The sequence below is a fragment of the Spea bombifrons genome, chromosome 13, assembly GCF_027358695.1.
Source record: "Spea bombifrons isolate aSpeBom1 chromosome 13, aSpeBom1.2.pri, whole genome shotgun sequence".
NCBI lineage: Eukaryota > Metazoa > Chordata > Amphibia > Anura > Pelobatidae > Spea > Spea bombifrons.
Genome location: NC_071099.1, coordinates 17,371,302 through 17,397,282, shown reverse-complemented (window position 1 = coordinate 17,397,282; position 25,981 = coordinate 17,371,302). Strand labels below are relative to the sequence as shown.

Genomic DNA, 25,981 nt, shown 5'->3' with positions numbered 1-25,981 from the left:
GTATAACAATGATGCAGAGTATCCATACTGTGATACAATAAATGCTACATTGTATAACAATGATGACGAGTATCCATACTGTCATACAATATACATGCCTCGTTGTATAATCTAATAAAATACATGCTCCATCATATACAGTGATAATATACATGCTGCGTCATATAATAGTGCAGAGCATCCGTATACCGATGATATACATGCTGAAATATATAATGATGAAGAATGTCTTAGATAACCAACTATTAACGTATTACACCTGTGATGATGATGAGCAGCAATTAAAAACTAATGAACTCCACATAATTATGTTAATTATGGACATAGATTATAAAATATGGGACATTGTATAATGAGTCCGCAATTTAAGAGTGACCAGATTTAAACCTTTAAAAGGAGGACGCCTTTAATGGGCGCACCACGGGCTGCATTTAAAAGTTACCTTCCCAAATTCTGTATTCCCATGAGCCAAAAAAGTAACGCGGAATGCGATAGCGGGTGGCTTTTGCGGTGAAAGGGTTAAATCATTTCACTGACTAAATCAGGGGAAAGGTATGGTTTTGCCTTCCCGTGCATCTGCGTGTGAGGACCTGCTGCTGGGAGGGAGGATAATCCCACAAAGGGGTCATGAACTAGCGCTGTGCATGCCGCATTGGCAGGTAGGGGGTTAATTCACCAACCTATGGAAGGGGCGTAAAAAAGTCAACGGCAGCTCACGGCAAAGAAGCGTGGTGCGCTCGCCCCTCTGGTGTAGTTTTGATTCCCTGGCAGGGGCGGGTTAAGTATATTTGGGCATGGAAAAGCAATAATTTATTATTACAAATTGTGTTTTCATTTCAAAATGACGACAGTTTACAAAATACAATATTTAGATTTACTATTTTGCTTTACTAACTCTTTAAGTTTCTTGACTTATCACATACTGGCAAACAACAGAATACCCCGGTCTTAATCCTCACTCACCAAGGTCTGTAGAGAAAGGCTGTAACGTAGACTTTTCATTTCTGCCATAAAGCGATCACCTCCGTGTGTGTGTGCTGTACCCAAGTATCACATTACTGCGAGCAATGGCGATCCCCAAGTGTGGATGTGTTAAAGCAGATCTTGTGAAAAACGTATTAATCTGTTTCCTATTACCCCCTAACCACCAAGAAACCCATCAAAGAGCAGATATACATGCACTCCAGATCTGCATTCAAATTAATTCTGCCCTGCGTGATACGTGCTTTATCCCCGGTTAAAGGAACCATCTGGTCACCTTACTTTATGGGACAAAGATGAAAGACATAATCTCATGGAATTGATTGTTCATTGTGAAGGGCCAACGTATCGGGGTCCCTCGCATCCTCAGACCCCGGAGACCCTCACTGAGATCCACCACAGCTGTAGATCTACTATGGCATTAATGTAAAAGCATATATCCGTCTCTGTAGACGCTAAGGAGTTAATTTTGCACTCTTTCCACAGGTACTGGACTTTCCAGGAAATTTCAGTACAGCTGATTGCATTGAAGGCTCCAGAAAAACCTTAATGGCATAGTTCAGTCAATGAATGCATTATAGAGTCAGATGCCTGTTAAATCTCCATCAATTGTGTCCGTAATAGCTGGCAACATTACTGTGATGGCAGCTTCTGCGCTTTTAATGTCGACTGCGTGAGTAAACCATGTTCTCACTGTGAAAACGCTTGGATCTGCAAAATGTTAACTCTGTAGTTGTTGATCCTGCTTTCATAATGATGGAGCTTGGCAACACAATGGTTAATGTTTGCATATTTCTTCATGTGGCTGACTATGCGTATGTTAACCCTGAAGTCATTCTGCAGATAGAATCTGGCAGTGAAGAGGTTATTTATCCAGCCATGTACACACACATATTCTCTGCTGGTGCCATGCAGTATGGGCTCTGAATTTTTCAATTTCTCAGCTGCCTGGCAGGGGTTAATTGTATTTCTGCACATGCTGGGCTATGTAGGAGTTAGTGCTGTACTCCATTTGGGGTGCCTCTTACAGCCGAGGTTAATTCTATCAGCAGGTGACTGGCTCTGCAGTGAACTGAATAATTCTGATATATTTCTTTATGTGCCGGCAGAGCAGGGGTTAATTTTGCACTAAGTAACTGTTAATTCTGTGCTGTATGTATGATTTAATTTCACATTCTTTTCAGGTACCTGGCATGGCAAAGGTTAACTTGGCACTCGCCTGGTGTTACTTGCATTAATTCGACTTGATTTGCAGGGGTTAATTTAGCATCCTGTTTCTATGTAAAGGGCATTACAGGGGTAAATTGTATGTTCTCTTTGGAAGCACCTGGCATTGCAGGGGTTAATTCTGCTCTCTGCTTCCAGGTGCCGGACAGAGCAAGGGTTAATTCTATGTCCTGCTTGCAGGTGCCTGGCAGTGCAGGGGTTAATTCTATGCTCTGCTTGCAGGTGCCTGGCAGTGCAGGGGTTAATTCTATGCTCTGCTTGCTGGTGCCTGGCAGTGCAGGGGTTAATTCTATGCTCTGCTTGCAGGAGCCTCGCAGTGCAGGGGTTAATTCTACGCTCTGCTTGCAGTTGCCTGGCAGTGCAGGGGTTAATTCTACACTCTGGTTGTAGATTCCTGGCAGTGCGGGTGTTAATTCTACGTTCTGCTTGCAGCGCAGGGGTTAATTCTACGTTCTGCTTGCAGGTGCCTGGCAGTGCAGGGGTTAATTCTGTGCTCTGCTTGCAGGTGCCTGACAGTGCAGGGGTTAATTCTGTGCTCTGCTTGCAGGTGCCTGGCAGTGCAGGGGTTAATTCTGTGCTCTGCTTGCAGGTGCCTGGCAGTGCAGGGGTCGAGCCAGTGCTCTTGTTTCCTGCATCCTTAGACGCTCCCTCCTCTATTTTTAGAACCTCCAGCGCGCACTCTGTTCGCCTTAACCCCTTCACGGCAGCGGAGGCCCAGGAAGTGTGTTTGTGTCACATGACTGAGAATCAGAGGACACAGCGGTCAGTCAGGCAGAGAGTATTAAACAGGCAGCGCTTTTCAGCGCGATGCGTGGCCCAGTTACAAGCATTTCCATATTTAATGTCTGCCGTCTACATGCCGATCCAGAGAAGAATAACGAAAGCCCCGAAAGACAAGCGCCTGCGTTTGGGATCCTTTAAGAAATGTATCTTATAATTTTATTTCCCGATGCATTTTATTATTGGGCGCGATAGACTGACAGCCGCTGTGTGTTGTGGATGCTGTAGAGATGGCTGCAGTGTTTCCTGGCCATAAGCCTTCACGTAATAGCCATAGGCCAGCGGCTTTCACCGTTGGATAGATCATGGTTGGCCCTTTCGTTCTTCCTCACTGTCTCCCGGTACCTTTCTCCTCTTACTCATTGTTTCTTCCTGTTTCTTTCCTCCCCGCTTCCTCTCTGTGGATCTGTCACTCCCTGACCATATTTCTTCCGCTCTCCCATTCTATCTCCATTTCTGTTCTTCTTTCCATCACTTTCTCCCGTCCATTTCCTTTTCTCCCTTGGCATTACCCCTGGACCCCAGCCCTCCCTCACTCCTTTCTTTCCTGTACATTGCTCAAACGTCTCTCCCTTCCCGTGCCCGCTCCCCACCCCCTCTTATATGGATTGAGTTAGTAAGAAGATTAAGATGTGGATCTGCATGTGATTGAAGTGCGACGCTGCAGTCCAGTGATTCCCACGCTGCATTTAGCGCACTTATAACTAATATTAGGCCTCTCCGCCCTTCCTGGCCCGCTTCTGCACGTTCATTCGGCAGTGGGTAGACTTCAGCCATTCCAAGGCCTAGCCATTTAAAAACGCCAGCGATGGTTTCAGTTTATTCAAAATGGCTGCTTTAACTTCAGGCGTCATACCTTTTTTTTCTTGCGATATTGGCGGCAAAGCCATAAAGCGATTACCAGAGACCTTTCACAGATTACTATGGCGACAGCGCAACTTTTGGCGCTTTGTACCTTGGATTGCTCTTATACATTATAAAGCTTCTTTGTTCCTGTGATCTAATTTCTAGTTCATATTTTTCCAGGTGTATTTGTTTAAATTATTGTAAAAAAATAATGGTAGGAGATCTTGACCATAATAAAAATGGAGTCATTGTAAATATAGTGGGCAGTCCTTATATAAGATCCACCATTACAGACTCTTCGGCCCGCCCATTCCCTGGGAACCTTCGGAGTGCTGGCTACTAACAGATCTCCCCCGCTCATTTTGAAGCCAGGAAGGGTGGAGTTATGCCATAAAAGGCATGGCTAGCTGCAGGACCCATGAAAGAGCCAGTGGCATGAACTGAGTAGGGAGTGGGCGGAGTTTAATACCAGTCTCCTGCCCACAGATCAAAATGACTGCTTCAGAGCAGGGTGACCACATCGGCCATTTTGTTTCCTGGTCGTATATTGCTGACCTTCATAGGTAACGTTCTACCGGATAGAATGGAGGAAATGAAATGAAGTCCCAACATGGGAAAAAAGGTGGATGTGGTCACCCTATGTCAGAGTAGGGTGACCATCAGCCATGTTTTCTGGGACACACACATTTTTTACATATTGCTGACCAACCCAGATAAAATGCTGCCCTGCAGTATGAGGGATGTATAACTGAATAATTGGTTTCTTTCCATGAATCTGTACATCCCACATACTGCAGGGCAGCATTTTATCTGGGGTGGTCAGCGATATGTAAAACATGGCCGATGTGGTCACCCTATTTCAGAGGCCTGGTAGCCATCTGCCATAGCCAGACCTTCTGGTTCCCTGACGCCCTAGTCCGGCTACCACTTCATATTTATTACGAGAATAACCAATCACGTCCGTGTGCATCACATGGACATCTGCGCGGTTGGAATACACGGACTCCACCGCAGGCCACCTCCGTGTCCTCACAACGCCCGTGTGTATGTTGTGCGTGTTCCACGGTTCTCTTGCCCCAGTAACATCCAAGCGATCTGTAACCCAAGTGCCGCAGTATCCGGGTTAGTGGATCAAAAGAATGTGGCTCACGTGGCGCTGAGTTATATAACACGACCTGCTCACCCGGGAGTCCCATCCCCAGCCCCTGTTTGTCAGGCATTCAGCGAAGCATCGCCTGTCAAAGGTTCTGGTTACAGACAAACATTAACCCAGCGCTCGGTCTTCTTAAGCAAAGAAAACCAAGCCGATCCGCCATTTAAATATAACTAAAAAATTTGAAACAAGAAAAAAGAAAATATTCTGCCCAAAAAAGTTTTTCACCTTTTCAGTGGCCTCTTTATGCGGCTACAGACTAGAATGAAGGCGCCCCTGAGAAAAGCCACGGGTGACATGAATGATTATTATTACGAAGGAATTATTTCTGGGTGAGGTCTGAATATTCCGAAGTAATGGGGCTGATGTTTTTTTTAGGCTATATTTAGTGCTCTAGGTGTAGGTGGAAGTGTGTCTTAGATTCAGAAGGGCGTCCTGGGATTCCTGTTGGTGCAGAGGACTTGTTTTCCTGCGATGGGCTACTAAAAACATCTTAAAGATGAGCACCACCAACTAAAGCCTTTTATGGAACAGATACTACTAATGGAAGTACTGAGCTCCTAAAGAGGGACACTTGGGAGGTATGCAGTAGACACATATGTGCACCGGCGAAGACTGATTTAGAAGACCTTAACAAAATGTTACCGGTACATTCTGCTCCACACCTCGTTCTCCTGCACTCTATGGTCCCCCCCTTTGATGGTACCTTCTCTCCTGTTTCCATACCCCCCCCCAGCATTTTAGTTGTCCAGATCTAGGCACTTGTGTCATGTGGTTACATGCGGTGAGGGGTCTCATCAGCTCCTAAAAGGATCTTGCTGGACCTGGGAGAGGGTGCGGTCAAGGGAGGTCCAGCTGCCCACCGTACCTGAAGAGCCACCTTGTGGCTCTCAGCTTCCGTCACACAAGAGCTGCTGTAACAGCACAGACCTCTATTGAATTTACAGCTTCCTGGGCAGATCAGAGGATCTCCCAACGGACCCATAATCCACACCGTCCGCAAACACCGGTTGGTAGCCGGACTGCATCCAACAGGCATGAGAAAACCAGGACACTTGGGAGCTATGCATTGTCTCCTCTTGCGTCCTTCTCATCTTCCAGGCCCAGGTCCCCTCTCCTCATGATATAACTTTCCACCATCGTCCACAAACTCACATCTCTGCCAGCATCTGGCTCGCCCAGACTTTTTTGAGGTCTGAGGTTGTTTTCGCCGTCGAGCCCCTAAGCTTGGTAGTTTTTTTTTTTCTTGGCTTCGTCCTTTACATGTGCGAATGCTGTATGTGCGTTTTTATTTACGCAGCCCGCATTTCTACTTCTTCATGTTTTATTCATCGGTCTGATTCTTATCAGCTCGTACATGTGAGTGATACCTAATCAGTTTTTATCTAATAAACCCCGGGCTAAGATGAAGGGTTATATGAAAGAGCGATGATGTGTTTGCAAGAAGTGCAGGCGCGCCTCACTTTTTAAAGCAGAAGTTACAACACAAATGTGTTGTGCAGACTCCATATATTTATACCCACACACTCTCATATGTGCACCCGTGTTTGTATGCGTGTGTGTGTATGTATAGAGTCGCTGGATTGCAGACATGTCTGATTTTCATGCAGCAAACACAAAGCAGCTGTTGATTGCAAAAAGTTGCCTCCATAAACCACGTGGAAGTCACAGCCGAAAGGTAAGACTCCGCCATTAACTCTTTATCTGACGAAGAACGTCTCTCCCTTTTTCTGGACTGCGTGGTATCGCAAGGGTTAACCCCTGCTCTGCCAGCTCTGCAGCTGCTCCGTATCCCACACACTAATGTATTTATCAATAGCAGAGGGACGAGGGGGGTGCACCCTGCGGCTCTGCTACTGTGGGGTGGGTGGGAGGAGGAAAAAAGGGGAGCACTGCCTTTTATCTTATCCTCTCTGTCTCTTTTTATGCACTCCATCAATTTACACATCTCCGTGTCTCTTTCCCTCTCGCGCCATAATCCTGCTCTCCCTTTTATTCTTCTTTCTCACCCTTATTTCTTTGGTTCCTCACAGTCTCTCACCCCTGCGTCCCCCCCTTCTTCACTGTTTGCCCGCGTCGCCCCCAGCCTCCCGTGCGTCTCTCCTGCTTGTGCTCTCCCCATGTTCCACGTACCTTATCTCTCTCCCTACCTTTCTCTTCTTCTCGGTCGTTTCCCTCCCATCCTCCCCTTGCTTTTATTTGATGCACATTATCCTGCGCCTCGTGGTAGACTGACATACGTTACAATAAACAGGATCATTTCTCCCAGCGCCTGTCTCTCGTTTCCCAAAGCCTGTCTGCCTTTTTCTTTTTCATCTTATTACCTTTTACTAGTCCTCTCTCATTTTTATACCCACTTTTTATCTCTTCCGCTTTTCAGCCTTCTTCTAAAATCCGTCCATAGTCTATATTTCTATGTACTTTTTTCTCCCCCTTAAATCCATGGCTTTTCTGGCTCTCTCGCGCGCATTCTTCTCTCCCCAGCCTCTATTATCTCTTGTTTTCCTTGGGGCCCCCAAGACAGACTCACAGTACCCCCTCTGCACTACTTCTCCACCTTCTCTTCCATTGGCATTGGTGACACAGCCCATGGTAATGTCCAGGCTGCCAGCAGCCACCCTCTTTACATTCACAGGCAGTCGCTTCCCCCAACCGCTGCAGCTCGCGGAGTCACATTGTAAGCTAAGGAGAGCCAAGAAACGTCTTTAGGTTCGCTTTTTCAAACCATGACCCAAATCCCAGTAGAAGTCCGAATTAGGCCTTAAATTAATTGGGGAGTCGCTGTGATATCATAAGTATCAATATTACGCTGGGTATTTAAAGGGACACTCCAACCACTTCCATGCATATAAAAGCTGAGAGGTCCCTTTAAATTGAAGCGGTGTCCCTGGAGTTTCTGCAGAACCCCCCCCCCCCCCGCATGCATTTGCCCACCGCCATCTATTTTCTGTGCAGGAGATATGTTCAACCAAACACATCTCCCGACACGTGATCTACTTACCACCAGTCAGCTCCAGCAGCGGCTCGGCAAATGTCACATGGGGGGGGGTCTAACGCCAAAAGAGTGCCCATTGGTTTCAACTGCAAGTGGTATAAAAGTCATCCTTAAAAAGCCCACTCCTAAAAGAAGCACCTATATCCATATATCCAACAGCATACGTACAGAGAAGGATGCACATTCTAGTGACACGCATGTGAGATTAACATGTTTATGTTTCCAGGCGTGGTGTTGTTATGCATTAATTTAATTGCATGTCCTTATTCATGTGTGTACGTCCGCCACAAGTAAGAGTCCGCGCTCTCCATGATAATGAGGGATTAGGCCAGGAAAGAGGATAGGGAGAGCAGGTGCAGTCCTAAATCTTGCTGACCCCTTCTTGTCCTGCAGGACGTTACTGCAATTCATTGATCCCCGAGTCGCCGGCTCAGTCCTTCTGCTGTTTCTGTGCTGTCCCCTAATCGATGGGTCTATTCCAACTAAGGAAGAGACATCTGAGGTCCCAAAAGCATGTGACTCTATATTAGAAATATAGGCTCAATAAAAGGTATCGCCTTCTTCTAAAGGCTCGACCATGCCAGACCACACATTCTGCTCTGTCACTACACCTCTACCTAAGTTATGTTTGAGCAGCAGCGAGTGTTGCTTTTGGGTAGTGACCCCATGCATGCAGAATATTTCCAGTGCAGCTGCACACTGCTGCTCAGCCATCTCCTATAATCCTAGTCTTATTCACCCCGCACACTCACATCTGTCATCTCAGCCCTCGCTGTTCCAGGTTTTAACCCCCTAACTCTCTCTGTCTGTCCTCTGAGCAAATAATGTCACTTACGCATTTTGCTTGCCCTGCAGTAGTAACTACCATTTATATTCTGAGCTATGAAACACACAGCTTTGAATTCAGTCCAGATCCACGAGTGACTATGACTTATGCGTACATCAATGTGCCATTCCTCTACCTACCCCACATATAGCATTTCGGGTAATACATCTACATTCTACATTGAGACCCTCCTCTATGCCTGTGCTAAACCTTCTTGTAAACCATCGTGATGGTGGCTCGTGTTTTGTCCCATGCTGTCAACGATGACGTTCCATGTTCCAGTGTTTCTCCAACCTCTTTTTTAGTGCCGAAACCAAATAGACTGCTCCTGCTCTGTTGGTCGACGCTACTCTGAAGTCCTCTCTGCTATTCCTGTTTTACTCTGCCTTTCCAAGCTCACACTCTACTTCTTCTGAGGATCTGATTAAACTCGGTAGTCACTGCACCATCATGGTCCTCCTCAACTATTCTATCATTGTGTTAGGCAGAAGGGGCCTCCTTACCCCTTATTATCTACTGACTCTTCCACCTAGCCCCCTGGGACACTTCATTGATCCCTTAATGTCCTACAGCCCAGACAGAACAATGAGTTATGGCCCCTAATGCACTCACTGTCTGAACCTACAGCTTTTACAGAGTTTTAACTCCTTCCATGCCCTGGGTTTTGTTTCAGGGGGCCCGCTTCCTCCCTCCCGCATAAATCTTAACCATGGACTGAGAAACTGGTGGAAGAGTTTTCTAGTACGATGATTCCATGCTCAGGAACTGTGTTCTTTAGAGTCACTTTTTAGGATTCTTTAGCAGTCACTCCATCATTTCTGATGAAGAAGGTCTAGATGTTCCTCTTCTATAATCTCTGGGCCTCTTTGTTTTCCTATCCAGAGGATGGAACAATCTAAACGATGATCTGAGACCCTTTAAAGATTAACCCTATCATAGCCCAGTGCGTGGGCTGTACGTATAGGCCAATGTCTTAATTCAGATCTTGTGGAAACTCTGAAAGGGTTCTATGCCTTTCTGTACCTCTTCGTCCTCAAATGTAATTTTCTTTATTAATAGTGTCTCCTGTGTTTGGTCAGTATCTCTGTCTTGCTTCCCACATATTCTCTCTGTTTTGGCGCTCTCGCTCTGTGTGTTCCAGTGTCTGCTGCACTCCCCATCCCTTGCTTGGTCCTTCTTGTCACCAATGCTCTGACTCACTCTTGTGGCAGTAGAATAGGGAAATAAAGTGGTAACCATAGAGACAGCCAGGCCAATGTGAGCAGAGGAGTGTGGAGGGACACCCTCTGTAATAGGGCGCTCTTTATTAAGCTGCACCCCACCTGGAGATGCCTCCAACTTGTTGTTTTGAGATGTGTACAGGCCAAACCAGCTAAAATTCACATCTCACTAATCATGATGGATTTTGGAAGTAAAGACCATATTACGTAAACATGGCTACCTATTTGCATGGTCTTTATGAAGTTTCAATGCCCTGGGCTATTCCTGGTATTTTAAATGAGGTCAGAAGTATTATTTAACTATGAAAGAGGTTTTGTGTTTTGCTCCAGAACCCATTAAAAAGAATGCTTCATAAATATTTAAGCTTTAGGTAGAACAGTTTGACATTATTCTGTAACATATGGAAGGATATTTCAATAAACATCATCTTCGGAGTACGGTTCCTCGTCCCTCCAGTCTTGGTTGATGAACATCTTTTTTTATTTTATTGTTTAGTGTTGTGAGACATTAGCTGGTTGTTTACAATGTCCTGATCCATCAGTGTCTTCATGGCTGGAAGCAGTCCATGCATACGGTCAACCAGGTTGGTCAGCTGGTGAAATGAAGGGTTCTCATGTCACTTGACTTCTTGTTGGTCGTTTTGTCGATGGCCCTGGATATATGGCGTAATAGGTGGGATTATTGGTTATAATTGGAACAGTTATAGGCAGGGGTTCCATTAAGTGACAGAGAGGGGTTATAGGGCATGTTATACAGAATAATAAGAGGAGTCATAGTGAAGATTATATGGAGCAGTAGGATGACTTATAGGTAGAGGTTATATTAAGTAATAGGAGAGTTGTAGGGAGTTGTTATAAGGTGTAACAAAGAGGTGTTATATGGAGTAATAGGGGTGTTAAAGGGAGTTGTTAGAAGGAGTAACAGGGAGGTGGTATATGAAGTAATAGGAGAATTATAGATGTTGTTATAAGGAGTAACAGGTAGGTATTATATGGAGTATTAATAGAGTTATAGGGAGTTGTTATTGGGAGTAACTGAGGTGTTATATGAAGTAATAGGAGGTTGTGTTTTTTTTTGTTTTACTTAACAAAACATAGACGTGTATGTGTAAACAGCTAGGGGAGGAAAGCAATAGAGGAACAGAGAATGCTTAGCAGTCATATTTAATATTATATATATATATTCTATAGAGTAATGTGATCATTGAGAGGGACTTATATCATGGGGTACGTAAGCATCTATTTAAAGAATGTAAAAGCAGCATTGGGGAGGTTTAGCATCCCGTGCGGGAGCCGTGTTCTTGCAGACTGAAGTCTTTATGTGGGGCTCTGTCCCCTTCACGTCTCTCTCCTCTATAATTCACTAAATCCTGACTCCCGCAACTGGAATTCCTGCCCCCCCCTCAAGCATCTTTAGAAAGAGGGCAGATTGTTCGGTAGCCCAGTGGGTCTGGCAGAGAGAAGCCGCTTGGCTCCTTCCACTGTCTGTACCTCCTCCTATCCATCTTCTGAATTTCACACGGGTGTTTTCTAATTTTATTTCCCAAGTCTAAAGAAATGACTCCTGTCTGGCATTGGGGGGGAAATGAATGTAAAGGACAGAGACAAGGGGACTGGTCTTATATACATTTTCTTGCCAACTTGTAGCAAAGACCTGGCGGCAAGTGCGGTTTATCCATCCTGCCTGTCGAGCTGCATATATATATATATATATATCGTACACCGTCGACGATGAGGAGACCCCAAAGGTCTTATAAAGCGAGAACCTTTTGCATGTTCTATGCCTCTGTTCTATTAGAAAGTTTATTCGAGCCTCTCTGTGCCTTCGGTTGGCAGCGTTCGTGGCATGGCTGGGTGCCAAGGGGACGGAAGAGTTCATAGAGATGTATTCCTTTTGGTAGCGTCTAGGCTGCCTGGTTGCCAGGCAACAGATCTGGGCCCTGGCAGCTGGGTGGTATGGGCAGAGGACCAGCGTATTGTGCCCAGAAGCCAAATGGCATGGACAGGGGGCTCAGCAGAAGCGGGGTGGATTAAATGAGCTGGGGGCTTGACAAAGCCTCTGTTTTTTTTTAGGGATTTATATAAAGGAATGCAAATCGCAATCCATCACACCGCCCCCCCCCCCCAAACCCTATCCCAGTTACGGCCTCCTTTAAAATGTATTCTGTTAGGTGGAAATAGATCCCAGATGAGTAGAAGTATTCACCGTGTACACGTAAGATATATGTGTAATATCGGATGAGAGACAGGAGACCGACTTATTTGCATTAGTGTTATATGTAGAGCCTGAGAAATGACATTGATATTTGCCAGGTATCCTGATACCCAGTAGTATGAATGATAGTTGTACAGCGCTGCGGAATATGACGGTGCTAAATAAAACAATAAATGGTAATAGCGAGCAGTATATCGCCAGCGGGACAGATGAAATGGTAGGCGCTGTCTGCCTTCATTAAAAGGCACTGCCATTATTTGGAGAGGGGCCTCGGCCTGACATATAGCTCGTGACCTCTCCCTGTTTGCCGCCTTCAAAGGGGAAAGCAACGAATATTTCTCTGGTTACAGCAGAGCCTCTATGTTGAAAGCAGACTCTGCGGTTAGTCCAGACGCAGACCCCGGCGCACTCACACCCTGGAGAGGGGGAGTTGAGACTGGGGGAAGACGCCCCTCAGACCCGTAGGCTCTTTTTTTTTTGGGGGGGGGGCAGTCACAGTGACTTTCTCTGCGGCATACACGAGTGATTTACCGCCTTTTGGAAAATTACCCATGATTTTAAAGTTGTGTTGTAACAAAAGACTTAATGTCACCCTATGGATATATCATCAGGATGGACTTGGTTGAAGTTCAGTTCCCACTTGTGAACCTGAGGTTTATGCTTAAAAAGTAAAAATTCTCAAACACATGGAGAACCCATTGGTTGGGAAACTCAAAAGCAACATGGTCTTTTTAAATGGATAGTTGGCATCCTTTTTAGTTTCCACCTATTCCAGGGTTTGGAGGTTTTTATAGACCATCAATCTGCTCCCTTCTCGCATGTTGGTACGTCAACCACCGTGCCCTCAACTCAACAAAGCTGGTTTCCTCAACATACCTTGTCCTTGTCCTACGATATTGTAACTCATTCAGGAGTTAGTATTTATGGTTGGGACTTTATGTAGAACCTTCCTGTCTTCCAACTCAATTGTTGGGCTCTTTTTCTTTTTACTCGTTTTTATCCAAAGTTAGTGATTTGACGATGTTAGGTCATTACAAGAAAGTAGCCCGGGAGACACTTTCATTCTTCAGAAACAGATATTTAAGATGTAACGACACCTCTTCAGTTTGAAAAGGAGAAAAGACAGTCGTTTCTTTAAAGATACAATCTTCAAAACCTCTTTCGGAGATTCAGTAGGTTGAAGAGGATTCAAGAGATGTCCTCCTTGAAAGCCTTGTGGATGAATTGAGAAGCCGACCCATGCAGGCAAGAGAAAGGCAAAAGTGCTTAAAGACATCTTGTTGGGGCCACAATTAAATCTGAAACATCAGAGGGCTGTAATATCATACACGGTCTGGGGTTTTATGATAAAAAAAAAAAGCACAATGGGTGGCCCAGTGTTTTATCTGCCATCTGATTCCGTGTTTCCGAGGCTGTAAATATGTTTCTCCCCTAAACTCCATACAGTTAATTTAAGACAGCCGGATGTAAAGGATGTGGCATTTAGTACAATACATACTAACTTAGCACAAGAAGAACTTTAGTCGTAGGCCGTTTTATACATTAGCAGGAGCTGAAGGAGATGTTGCGTGGACCAGTTGTATGGAGCAGAGGAGGACAGCTATACTGATGTGTTATGTGAATTCAGCCCCTTGTATGCGTAATCAATGATGTACTTCTCTGACTGGACCAGGGATACTCTAAAACCTATTTTAATTTTAGGAAAGGTACAATCTGCTTTGGCAGCAGCCGATAAATCAACGGGCTGCGGCAGCAAGCGAAAGGTGTCGGGAGATGTCTTCAGGCACTGGCCATTTAACCGGCAGGTGGCCATGCCCTTAGATGTTTACGCTGCTGTCCTTAAAGTGCCAGCGGACCTTTACACCCCAGTCAAATCCCACTTGCTGAACAGAAAAGAGTAGGGGGATTATGAGCCATGCAGAGAGTTTCACATAGAAACTCTCTCCAGGGAGCATGGGATGACTTCTTTTTTACATTAATAGACGCCATATATCCTTGTTTCATTACTTAATCCATTATGCCCATAGTACAGTCTGGGTGTTAAAGACACCTCTGTTGATCGGTAACAAACAGTTGACTCATTGCAGGCTTAAACCAGTCTCAAGCTTCATTATTATCCGAAGAATAGCCGGCGTTACCAGGGTTTTTTCCCATACTGTGTATCCATTGGAGCTGAGCGGCAGGAAATATATCGTAATTGGCTCGTAAATAAGGAAGTATTTGTGGGCAGACTGGGTGTGTGTGCCTGTTCCAATTCTGAAATTAATGTGACTTGATCTAAACAGTGAAGGTGCCAACGCTAATGTCAACAACATATCCTTCAATTGGCAGCGCAGAATTTTCAGCCAAGTCCAGGAAATGCTTGCTTTTTTCTGTCGGCAGAGAACCCATTCAAAAGCGCCTGTCTATAAGGGGTAAGGCAACCCATCAATCCGGAACCCATCACTTGGGATAAGTACTCGCCATTTGTATATAGTACTTTGAGAAGGACTTGTATGCACACGTCGGGCAAGTGCACGCTTAGAGCTGCCCGTGGTCCTCTTTATTTCTGAGACTCGGAGCTGATGTTTACAAAGTAGAAGGTCTTGATTCAGCTATATGACAAAAAATGTAATTCCCTGTAATCTTCTCTTATGTTATATGTTGACCTACAATTTTACGTGCTGCAATTTGGATCTGTGCTTTTCCCCGGCTCTGTGTGTTGGATGGAAGAGGACGTAGTAAGGAAAAAGTGAACGGCCGCGGTGACTTGTTATGAAACTTTGTGTCCTAGTTATAGTTATTTCTGTAACAGTTTGAGTTGTAAATATATTGTTGCTGTTTCTATATACATTATGACTTTGATGACCAGCCGATCCATATAGAGTCCCTAACCCTGTCTAGATCAGCCATGCCTTCAAACGAGACTGAATCCTATCTTAAATAATAATAATAATAAAAACCTCGTCTCAGGTGAATCATAGGAACCCACCTGAGAATTGGTGGCATGATTGTTGTGAGATGGCTGAGTAGGGACCTGGCGGAGGTTGAGCCCGGAAGACTTGCCAAATATTGCCTAATGTAGGTGTATACTCAGTAGAGAGCTATTCCAACACTCTGTAACTGCTGCCAAGGGATCTTCGTTTAAGTAATTAAATCAGGGGAGTGGAGACTTGCATTTCTCATTGAAAGTCTGAGACACAACAAATTGTTACAGCGTTTAAAAGGGTGTAAAGTATGTGTGTATCTCCGTACACGTACACACACACACACACACACTAGTGGGTTAATGCACTGTGTGTGTGTGTGTGTATATAATTAATATGTATTTGTTGTTTTTGCAGTGTTAAGTTGTTTACTTGCTGAACTTTTTCTCCTGTTTTCTTCTTGTTTAGTGGCTCTCATTGTGAAAGGTACTTTTCTCACCTGCTCGCCCCCCCTCTGTCCGAAGAGGGAATGTTCTACCTTCGGCAGGCGTAATCTCCATGTGAACCATCTACCCCATGACCCTTGGGCAGCTGGGGGCGGAGCCCACCTTGGTCTCTTCTGATTGGTTCTGGATGGAATTACGTTGAATGGACCAGAATCTTAGCGGGCTGGACTGCTTGTCAGAGCCAGATGAAAAAAGGTAAGGACCGTCAATATCGCCATAGTGGCTTTTTTTCTCCTATTGGCTTAGTTCTTAGTCTGCCCATCAAGTCTTCTGTGACCTTTCCAAACATTCGTTCTGCCAATCCCCATTCCAAATTGGTTTGTCCCCCATGTTTTTTTTAATGCATCTGCCACCTTTACTAGGCTGACAGTTGCCTTAATTGCAAGCCACGTACAATAATAAAGTATTTTAATGTAAAACAAATCACTAACGCTTTGTGTAATCTTATGTTATATAATAAAGAATGTAAATGTGATATATGTGATATGTATACCATAGGATCAGCCATCTTTACTTCCTGTCCGCAGGTTGTGTATGATTATTGTTGAATTGTCTTGAATCTGGGCATCTAGACGTGCTAGGAATTATTCTAATTCTGCAATTAGTTACAAAAGTGTTAAATTCAGCAGCGTAGGTGGGACAGCACAATTAATCAGATGATATTTAGCCCTTTGGAAATCACCTATAGACTCATGTAACAATTATGAGACTATGCGTAAACTCGCTGAAGGCTCTGTAATCCCAAATTAAACCCATCTGTCTCAGCACCTCCCTTTTCTCCGTATCAATGAATTCCTTCCTCACCGCATTTTTATATCATTCCTTTAAGGGCATGTGCTCTATATATGCTCACCGTCCATGACAATTTACCCCTTGTGTTACGCCACGTCGCATTCCTTACTCTGATTACTACCTTTTGACTCCTAGTGACCCACATAGAGCATAACTACCTTACATTCACCCTTTAGAGTCTTATTTCTAATTACGATTCTTGACTAAGAAGTAAGTGATCATGCTTGGAGCCATGTTGGTTCTCCATTACCACAGATAAAGTTGCGTGATGCCTGGTTTGTGCAAGTAATGGGTTGGATGGGCTTCTGCATTAATGGGTGCTAGCAGATCCAGTGTATTTTTCATTATCATCAATAGATAATCAATATTCTCATGTCTATTTGATTCCATGTCTATTTGTGTGGGTCGGACGATGTGTATCCACTGTTGTTCTCCGTTATTCTGGTTGTAGTCATCTGGGTTTGATGCCCCTCTCCATTATTCTTTGTCTAGTGATGTGGTTCTAGTGATGTATTCTCTGTAGTCACATGGGTTCAATGCAGCTCTCCATTATTCTGTGTCTAGGACCATAGGCCGGTGGTAGACCTTTGTTGTTCTGTGTAGTCGCATGGGTCTGAAATGGCACTCCATTATTCTTTGTCTTGTCACATGGCCGTTGGTAGACCGCTATTGTTCTGTTTAGTCACATAGTGTGTCTCCAATATTCCATGTCTAGCTTAAGGGGTTCAGTGGGAATTTTTTGATCTCCCCAGCCAGGCTTCTAAGACTGAGCAGCAGATGGTCATGTGCTCCATCATAGAAGCTACAGCGGAAGTGGCGGGCGGAAGCGCAGGTTGTCGTCGGCTGACAGAGAGGAGGATCCCCGCAGCGCTGCAGGGGACCTGACTCCTCCTCCTCTGGCAGAACTTCCACTGGGGCTTCTATTTGAGGTCCTATTATAAGACAACCTCGATTATAAGATGAGGGGTATTTTTCAGAGTATTAAAATGAGGGGTATTTTTCAACCAATGAGGCGGAGGGGATTAAGGTTGCTGCCTTAGGTCAGGCATAGGATAAAGGTGAATACACCATTGTATGCACCTCTTCATAAATATGTACCTAGTCACTGGGGTTCACAGATGTCAATAAGAACTTTGTGATGCAGACAGACAAAATGATTTTAAACGGACAGAAAGCAAGATTTCCTATGAATAAACTAGACCTTTATGCATCATCTACACAGATTTCATCGATACTATTACGGCTTTATAAAACGCTTTTTCCTGTGATTAATTAGGCCGTTGTCTACAATTAAGCATGACGTGTGAGTAGAACTTCACCGCGCACATAACAAAATTTGCTGTTGCTTTTTCTATTGAGTCATCCACAAAATTAACGGGGTTAATGTATTTTTAAATGTCCTGATCTAGATCTAGATTTTTCATCCACAAATTACAATAATATGCATGTTATGTAGAAATATACACTGAAAACTAAACATTAAGAAGGTGTACATCCGCCTCGGGCCAGGGATATAAATAGATGATAATTACTACGATTGTTTGTGCTACTTTCACAAATCATCGTTATAAAACAAGCAGTCACATTTTGAAGGATTTTCTTGTAGCTTCTCCCAAGCAGAGATGTTTTCAAACTTATTGCAGCAGTAAATTAAGACAGTCGGGTGCTATTTCATTGGTTTTCAGCGGCCACACCCCTAAATCATACATCATTAGTTCCAGACAACGCTGGCATTCCTCTGTTTGTTCTAGAAAACAAAATGGCCGCCTCTAAACAGTTTGCTTGTCTCAGTTCACAAAACCAAAGTGGGAAATTTCCACTCATGGATTTAGGTGATTTAACACCGATCTACAACCTAATTCTACATTTTTATAGTCCTTCATGTGAATTAAACAGCGATCTCAAGCAAGACAAATATGAGACGCTTGACCAAGAATGGACAGCCGCTTCATAGCCTGTACTAAGGTGCATCTCGCTTGGGAGGTCTCAAGTTCTCGCTGTCCACCATGATATCAGTCCACAAGGGCATTCCAGAACCGAAACGTGAGGTAAGTATCCCCTACATGGGGGAACCAACTACCCCAGATGTATGTTTTGGCCTTCACTGGCCTCATCGGTGGGGCACAGTTGGTATCCCCCTAGGCATGGGGGAGTAAGGAGGCCCACGTCTGGATCCACCATTTGACTTATAGTGATCCCCAACAGATCCCCAAAGGGTAAAATATCAAACAAAACAAATATGGAAAGGTCTCTGTTGCAGTTAATTCTTAGAGACACTCCACGTGTCATGCCCTTTAATGCATATGATAGCTGCGTGGCCTCTTGTTCACGTTGTCTGTTTTGTAAATACGTGGAGGGATTCTACAGAATGTGAATATGCGTTTGCCCCTTTACCCCCACCGCCGTTAAATGCCTAGCAGGAGATGTGTCCGGCCAAACATCTCCATGCTTGTGATTTAGTTACCTCCAGTCGGCTCCAGAGCTTCTTCATGCAGCGATGGGTGCCGGGGACTATTCGGACCCCCATGTGCTGCCGTTAAATTAAAAAAAAAAAAGCACTTTCCTGCCACTGATTGGCTGCTTCTGTGGTAGATAAGTATTTATTTAAGGGTTAAGGTTACTTTAACATACATTGTTCTATAGTAGGAGTGTAGTATGAGTCTGTAATGCTGGCCCTGCCACATACTGCCACCAGTCTAAGCCACCAGCTGGAAGTAGCGTCAGTAAGTGAAGTTATGGTAAAAGCTTTGATGTGACGCCCCCCCCCCCTTTAAATGACTGGACTCCATCCAGGTTACATCCCCTTTAAAAGCACCCGAGTTTCTGCCAAGACTGTCTCGTCTCTGGCCAACGCAGCCGCGATGAGTCAGCCCGTCCCGTACCAATGGCAATTACAGCGAGTGAAATAACTGCATTCCATTCATGCAATTTTGCGCAACGATGTTTTTTAATAATTAACCCCTCCCAAAATAATAGATGAGGCCAAACAGATAAGTTGAAAGATCGTTATATGTTTAAAACAGACTAAATTCATTATTTGACAGGTCAGCACAGTAAATAAGCCCATGTAATAACAGTAATATACACCTAATGTGCCTTCCTTCGGGAGCAGCCATATTAACATGCTCTTCTCAGATTATTCCTCCCCATTAAATGAATCGGTCCTGTTGTTAGGTTGCTGATTGGTTCAGGCAGCCTTTGTAAGGATAGAGCGAGGAGATGGGAGATAATTTCAGCTTCCACAACGTAAACTTTGAAACTAAATCTCTTCTAAACAATAACCCTAATGAAAAACAGAGACGTACAAGGTAGGGGGTCCTAAATAAAATTAGCTAAAACGCATAAAGTTATCTCCCCCTATATTATCTCCCTGGTTGCTGATTGGTTCAGGCAGGGGGGGGCGTTCAGAATATCATACTCATTAAAGTCTTTTGCGACAGATGTTGCAAACGTTTAGATACTTCTCATTCATTTACACGGATTGACAAACAAGAGGTAGCTTTAATGAATGAATGTATTAATGCTGAACGTTGAGACAATGAAGTTACGCCTCTGTTATGTTTGTTAATAATCGAAACAGTGTGACATACTACGTATAATTACTTGTGGCAGCAATCTCTTTCCCCAGGAAGTATAAAGTATAACAATATTTTTGTTTGTGTGTAATCCACGTGCGTGCGTTGTAAACATTACAAAACAGCGGAGTTCATTGAGCCGTCGGGGGATGAAGGAATGAATCTCGTTGCGTTAACAATGCATTATGAAGTGCCATCGCTACAAAAAGGGGCACATGGACGAGGAGGGGGGCTGGTAAGGCAGACAGGAGGCAATTGTGCCCTGTGGGGTGTCCTGGAGTACTGTGTCCGCTTGGGCATGGATACCAGTGTGTTTTGTTAGAAAACGTGACTTCCATCTTGTGTAACTCCTCCCCTGCTGCCTCCACTGAAAACAGGAAGCATTCGTCAGTACGTTTCATGCACATGCTCAGTATAACTTGCATTCGATGGGAGCAGCAGTAGCCAATCCCATGCATGCCATATCTTTTGATGTTATAATAGATTTTATTTGTAGAGTGCCAGCAGTCTCCATGAAGAATAAAACAATAACATTTAAATTGTCGATATACAAAATCCACTGGCATTTATATAAATTAACACATACTGCCGCAGAAGGCGAAGAGAGTTCTGCCGGATGAAAAATATATTTTTGGCAAAAACCTAGAAGAACTGGGAGAGCTTTGGGACAGACGTTGAGAAGACCGCGGAGCTCTGCAGGACTGATATGAGATGAATTGTTTCTGAGTTTAGTGAATGATCCCCAGTTTATTGGCTTTAGTTTAGCAGGTAGAACATCTAAGAATACTCAGATCATGGTATTGTTAGGTTTCTATCACATTTTTCCCAGTATTTAATGAAAAGGTGGACTTTTAGGGGACATTTAAGCGAGGAATCGGTAGAGACGTTAAATTCTTCTCTTTTCATACTCTCTCTAAGTGATTATTCCTCGTTGTTATCATGTGACAATATAGAACATTTATGATCTGCGAACTAATTATTAGCTCTGAGGATCTACAAAGCAATGCGAAACGGATCGCCGGGCCAAAGTATTTTTACCGACATCGAAGGAAAGATGAAGTCCCCCGTGGAGAAAAATGTTCCTCCTTGAGCATTGAATACGGTGCGGCGTACAATACCAATCCCCGACAAAAGCCTGATCTTTAACTCATTTTGTTCCAATTAACGCTCCTTTTCTGCGGACCTGGAGGCTATCGTCGTCGTCGTCGTTGTCAGTGGTGATATTTTGGGTGACTTTCCCTGTTCAAACATCTCTTTAAGCGCCCTCCAGCTTTTTAGATGTGGAAAATTTGCAATTGGTGCCTTTTCGTACTGGTCATATACTGGTGAACTAGTGGAAATTTCCAGTCTTGCATTATTATGTCATAATGATACAGCAGCGCTGGCTCCGGTAAGGGAGTGATCGGATCGGTTCTTCCCGGGTGTTTTATAGGAACAGGGAAGTTTCGTATGCAGCAACGAGAAGGGTTACAGAATCAGGTTGTGGAGCTTTGACCCACAGGGTATTCTAGGTGAGGTCTCACAAGTTATTATTGTTTATTCTGGTGGCACGCTGTGGAACCTGGCCACAAGCTTCAAGAGTGGCAACCATTCTTTTCCACTGGCGGCACCCAAAGCGGCATATTAAGAGTAGGGACGCTATTTGGGCTGTTTATTGAGCATAAATCTAGTTATGCGAGTTTACATATTGCAATAGGACTTGTTGGTACCAACTGGTTTTTGCTGATCGTTCAGGAGTTAAAACTTGTTATTGGTTATCTTTGGACTCTGTACAGAAACTACACACCTGGAGGTGAACTTTAACCGTTCATGTGCCAGGGACACCGAGGCAGCAGCTTAGCGCCAGCTCAGTGCGACCTTAGTCATCCGATATTGAGTTCACGGCAGAAAGGGTTATGTAATGTGTATAAAAACAAAATACCTTTGTTAAAGCCTTTTGGTCCGAAGGATTTCATGCAAAACAAAGGTTTCAGAATTTCATAACATTCCGCAACCAAGGCCGTTTACAAAACGAATAACCACCGCGGAGGATTGAGATTTTTGCCTATAAAGTTTGTTTGTTTTTAGATCTCGATGCCAGGTCGTAGACGTATTAGCAGCGAGCCTGCCAAAGCTCATCTCTGGCACAGGGACCTTCCCAGGAAGGGATGTGTCCGCAAAGATCATTCTAAAAACAGCACACAACTCTGTGGCAAGGTTGCTTCTCTTGAGCCCCAAGTGGTGGACCTGCTTCATCTCGGCTGTGAGCCTGAAACTGCTCAGCCCCTCGACTCGGTGAGTTGGGGGGGGAAGAAGAGAGAGAAGCGTGGATGGAGTAGGATATAAGAATTTGGGATTAGAAATATGTCTGAGAAGTGAAAATTCCAGATCCAACATTTGGCGCCAAACCCTGATGTCCATCAGTCCTTGGAGCATCCAAGGATGGTCTTTGAGTAATTTGTTTGGAGATGGCTTTCTCTGGTATGGATAAGCAGGTTTTTCCATACCTATCTTGGTGGCATCTGAAATAGCATTTTACTGAGAGCCGCTTTCACTTACACATTGTATTTATACTATTCTAGATCTCCACGATTGGGGATTCTCCTGTAGGTTTCCATGACTATTGCCCTGTTCCTATAGTTGTAGACAAACTACCTCCCACAGCATCGCAATGTACTGCGGGCTGGGTAAGGGGAGTCAGTGATTCAACAATAAAGTCTGAAATAGTGGAATCAAAAATAATTTAAATGCAAGCGTGAAGTAATTAGCACAATGGAATAAACCATTTTAATATAAAAAACATAAATTTGCAAGTTAAACAAAGTTTAAATAAGGGGGTAATGCCACATGTTGAAGTGCTTGGCCAGTATTGACCAGGAATGTTTTTTTATTGGTCTGTGTGGAAATGGAGTATAATGCTAAGTATGAAAGGGGATCTTGTCACATAACAATCCATGGTCCAGGCTTTGGTCACTATGGTGGTAAGACCACTTTGAAGGTCCATGCATGGAAGCCAGTTTTATACAACACCCACTTTGAGTACTGCCTTGGTAGGCTCCCAGGTAAGGTATCCCATTAGTCTCACCTTCAGTGGTACATCACCCCTAACTCATGTATTACCCTAGATATTGTTTCTTAGATGCCCCTTTGAGAACTTCTGGAGGAGCTCTTGGGAGTTTCCAGCGCCCCCTTGTAGGTTGACGATACCAATGGGCACTTACTGTAGCTTTGTGTTTTTTTGGAGAGTCTTTCATCTGACTGGTTGTCTTCTGTATTTAATGGATATATCTCTAAAGTTCCTTGGACGTTTGTCTCTCACACATTCTGCAAGTTCTGGTTCTGCTTTTGGAATTCCTTTGTTCTTCAGGCTGAAAGCTCACGGCGTTTTGGGAACATGCGGTATATATCATGTGGCCCTCGGATAGGCTGATTAGTGCCACATGTAACAGATGAACATGTAGATGTATATATTATATATGCATACAACATAACATATACAAAGACGTGTCTACGGTGATTTAAACCATAGTAACCAAACTGGCTCTGTTTGCACACAAGCTTTCAGATTTACATATGTTTGCCTATGAAGCATCACTGTTTATACATGTCAAATGCATACAAACAGATTTTACGCCCAAATGTGGTTTTTCCCGCATTCTCAGTGTACAAGATGCCTTTTGTGCAGCCGCTGCCAGCGCATGGCAGGGGAGTGGTGCCAGGGAGTGTGGGCAGAGGAGAGGACTTGTGTGTTTTGGCAACTAAAATGACACCGTTAATGTCACAGTAATGCCTCTCCGGTGGTCTTGCCTCCTCTAATTTAGATTTAAAGCTTCTTCTTTTTGTCTCATAATTTCACAATATTTGGATGTTAAAGATCCTTTTTATATTGGAAATGAAAACCGTTTCCCAAGAGGTTACCGCGATCCCAGACTCTCCTCCCGTGACCGAGTAGTGTGTTAGGATTCAGATCTCCTCTCTCGTTACTAGCGTACCAAGTTGTCTCGACTCCCGTATCAAGGAACTACGTCTCCTCCTGCGAGTGGGACTGCGACCCTATTCCTGCTTCTAATTATACCATATATACCGTACGTTAACACATTCACCGCTGGCACAATGCACAGCAACGCTGGGTATCTGTACTAAACTACTAATCACAGAACTCCTTCTGCCATCATGGTCACGGAAGCCTGAAGAATGGAAATAGAATACTTTGGCTCGGTATATGGTGCAACCCAGACCTGGGAACTTTTTACATGAGCTGAGACAAAATTAACCCTTTAATAGCCCACCATGAAGATTCTATGTAGCAACTCGCCAAAAGGCTCAAATAGTGGCCATCATTTAAGCATCGACTTGCTATTATGTAACCATGCACTTAATTGAGTCACCAGCAACATACTGGTAGCCAAATCATCTCCTGGGAGTTATGTTTAAGATCACAGCAGTGTAGAATATGAAAGCGTCCGCTCCAGAATGTGTGACCCGGAGAAGCTGCACCTTCACGTTGAGATTGGGGCAAAACCCTGAGAGTTGCCAGGTACGGTGATACTCGGTATCCGTCTCCGATCATTGTTTCCCAAAACACTCGGCCGATAGACTGCGCGTTGTCCAAATGTTCTCAGTTTCATCTGCCACGTTTCCACCTTTCCTTCAGAGAAATGACTTTTCCGCTCCCCTTGCGTATTACCCCAAGCATCGCGTTGTATGTATTAGTTAATGGTTTGGAAGAATAACTATTGATTTACCAAAATCTTAGACATCTGCTGCCCTGAAATAGTCTCTCTTTATACTACTGTAAAAGGAGAATTATCGGAACAATAGTAAAAACTAGAGGTGTCTGACAAAGCCCTCCTGCGGTAAATCAATATGGGAAGTCATTACACTCCAGACAATTCTTTCTTTCGGTATCGGTTCCATAAGTTCTCCCAATACTGATGTCTCGCTCCCCGGCTTGGGTTGCCCGCGTATGCATTTGCCTCTTTCTGGGCCAATAGGGGTTTATTTAGAAAGCAATTTCCGATGCAGAGTTTTAAAAGTGGTCCTATTGCCATAGCAACCAATATAATAAACATTTTGATCATGGTACAGAAGGTATGTATAGATCAGGAAGGGAGGTGGTATAAAGTTCCAGTGAGGGGTTTATTAAAATGCATTTGGCATCAAATTAACTCCATGATGTGCAAACTCAACTGAAACTGAAGCACTAATTAAATACGCTGCCGTCTCTGCTGAACAAGAACATCTAATTAACGCCCTGCGATCCCGGCAGAAACTGCCTGCCCGGGCCCTGCGTTTCCGGGTCGCGCGGCCGCGTTTGTGGCATGTCACGATACAGGGCTGTGTGAGAGGAGGAGGCTGGCATCGCCGCTGCCCTGTAATCTGTAAAAACACAAGCTTGGCAGCGCGTGTGTTTGTGCGAGAGGGGAAATCCCTCGCTTACATATAAATCGGGATCCTGTGCCAGTGACGATCCTCATCCTGCAGCTACGTCAGGGGCAGGGGTGGGTGAGCGCTCGCTCGTCCGCCCGCCCGCGGAGACGGTGCACTCCTGGGTATTAGCACCCGCGTGAATCGCGTGGAAGGAAACTGCTTGCTAATGAGATTTTTGGAAGTAAATTACCAAAGCGGCAAAGAAAAAGGATATCTGCACTTCACATATTCCGTAACGGTCTCATTTCTGCAAATGTCACCTCTTAAAACACCGTCTAAACTCCCTGTCTGTCTCCGAGTCTTCTTACCATTTCCTTCCTGTACATTTCCCTTATTTAGACATTTAACAGTCGCTAAGAGTTAGTTGGCTCGTCTCGCCTGTGTATTTATATCTATAACTCCTCCCATTACTTGTATAACTCCTCCTATTACGCTGTATAACTCCTCCCCCTGCACTGCGTAATTCCGGCTATTGATTTGCACTGGAATACGCGGTATGGATGATGTATTCAGGGAGCAGATGCCTGTACGTCAGACCTACACCTTATCG

The 25,981-nt window shown here is 44.3% G+C and overlaps 1 protein-coding gene across 2 annotated transcripts in view; it reads left to right on the top strand.

Moving 5' to 3' along the window:
* Nucleotides 1–25,981, top strand: part of THRA (thyroid hormone receptor alpha) — a 53,534-nt gene that overhangs the window by 15,241 nt on the left and 12,312 nt on the right. For both annotated transcript variants that reach the window (XM_053454120.1, XM_053454118.1), the window contains exon 2: nt 15,618–15,850. In XM_053454120.1, coding sequence (XP_053310095.1) covers nt 15,798–15,850 — 53 coding nt within the window. In that variant the 5' untranslated portion in view covers nt 15,618–15,797. The remainder of the gene's footprint in view (nt 1–15,617; nt 15,851–25,981) is intronic.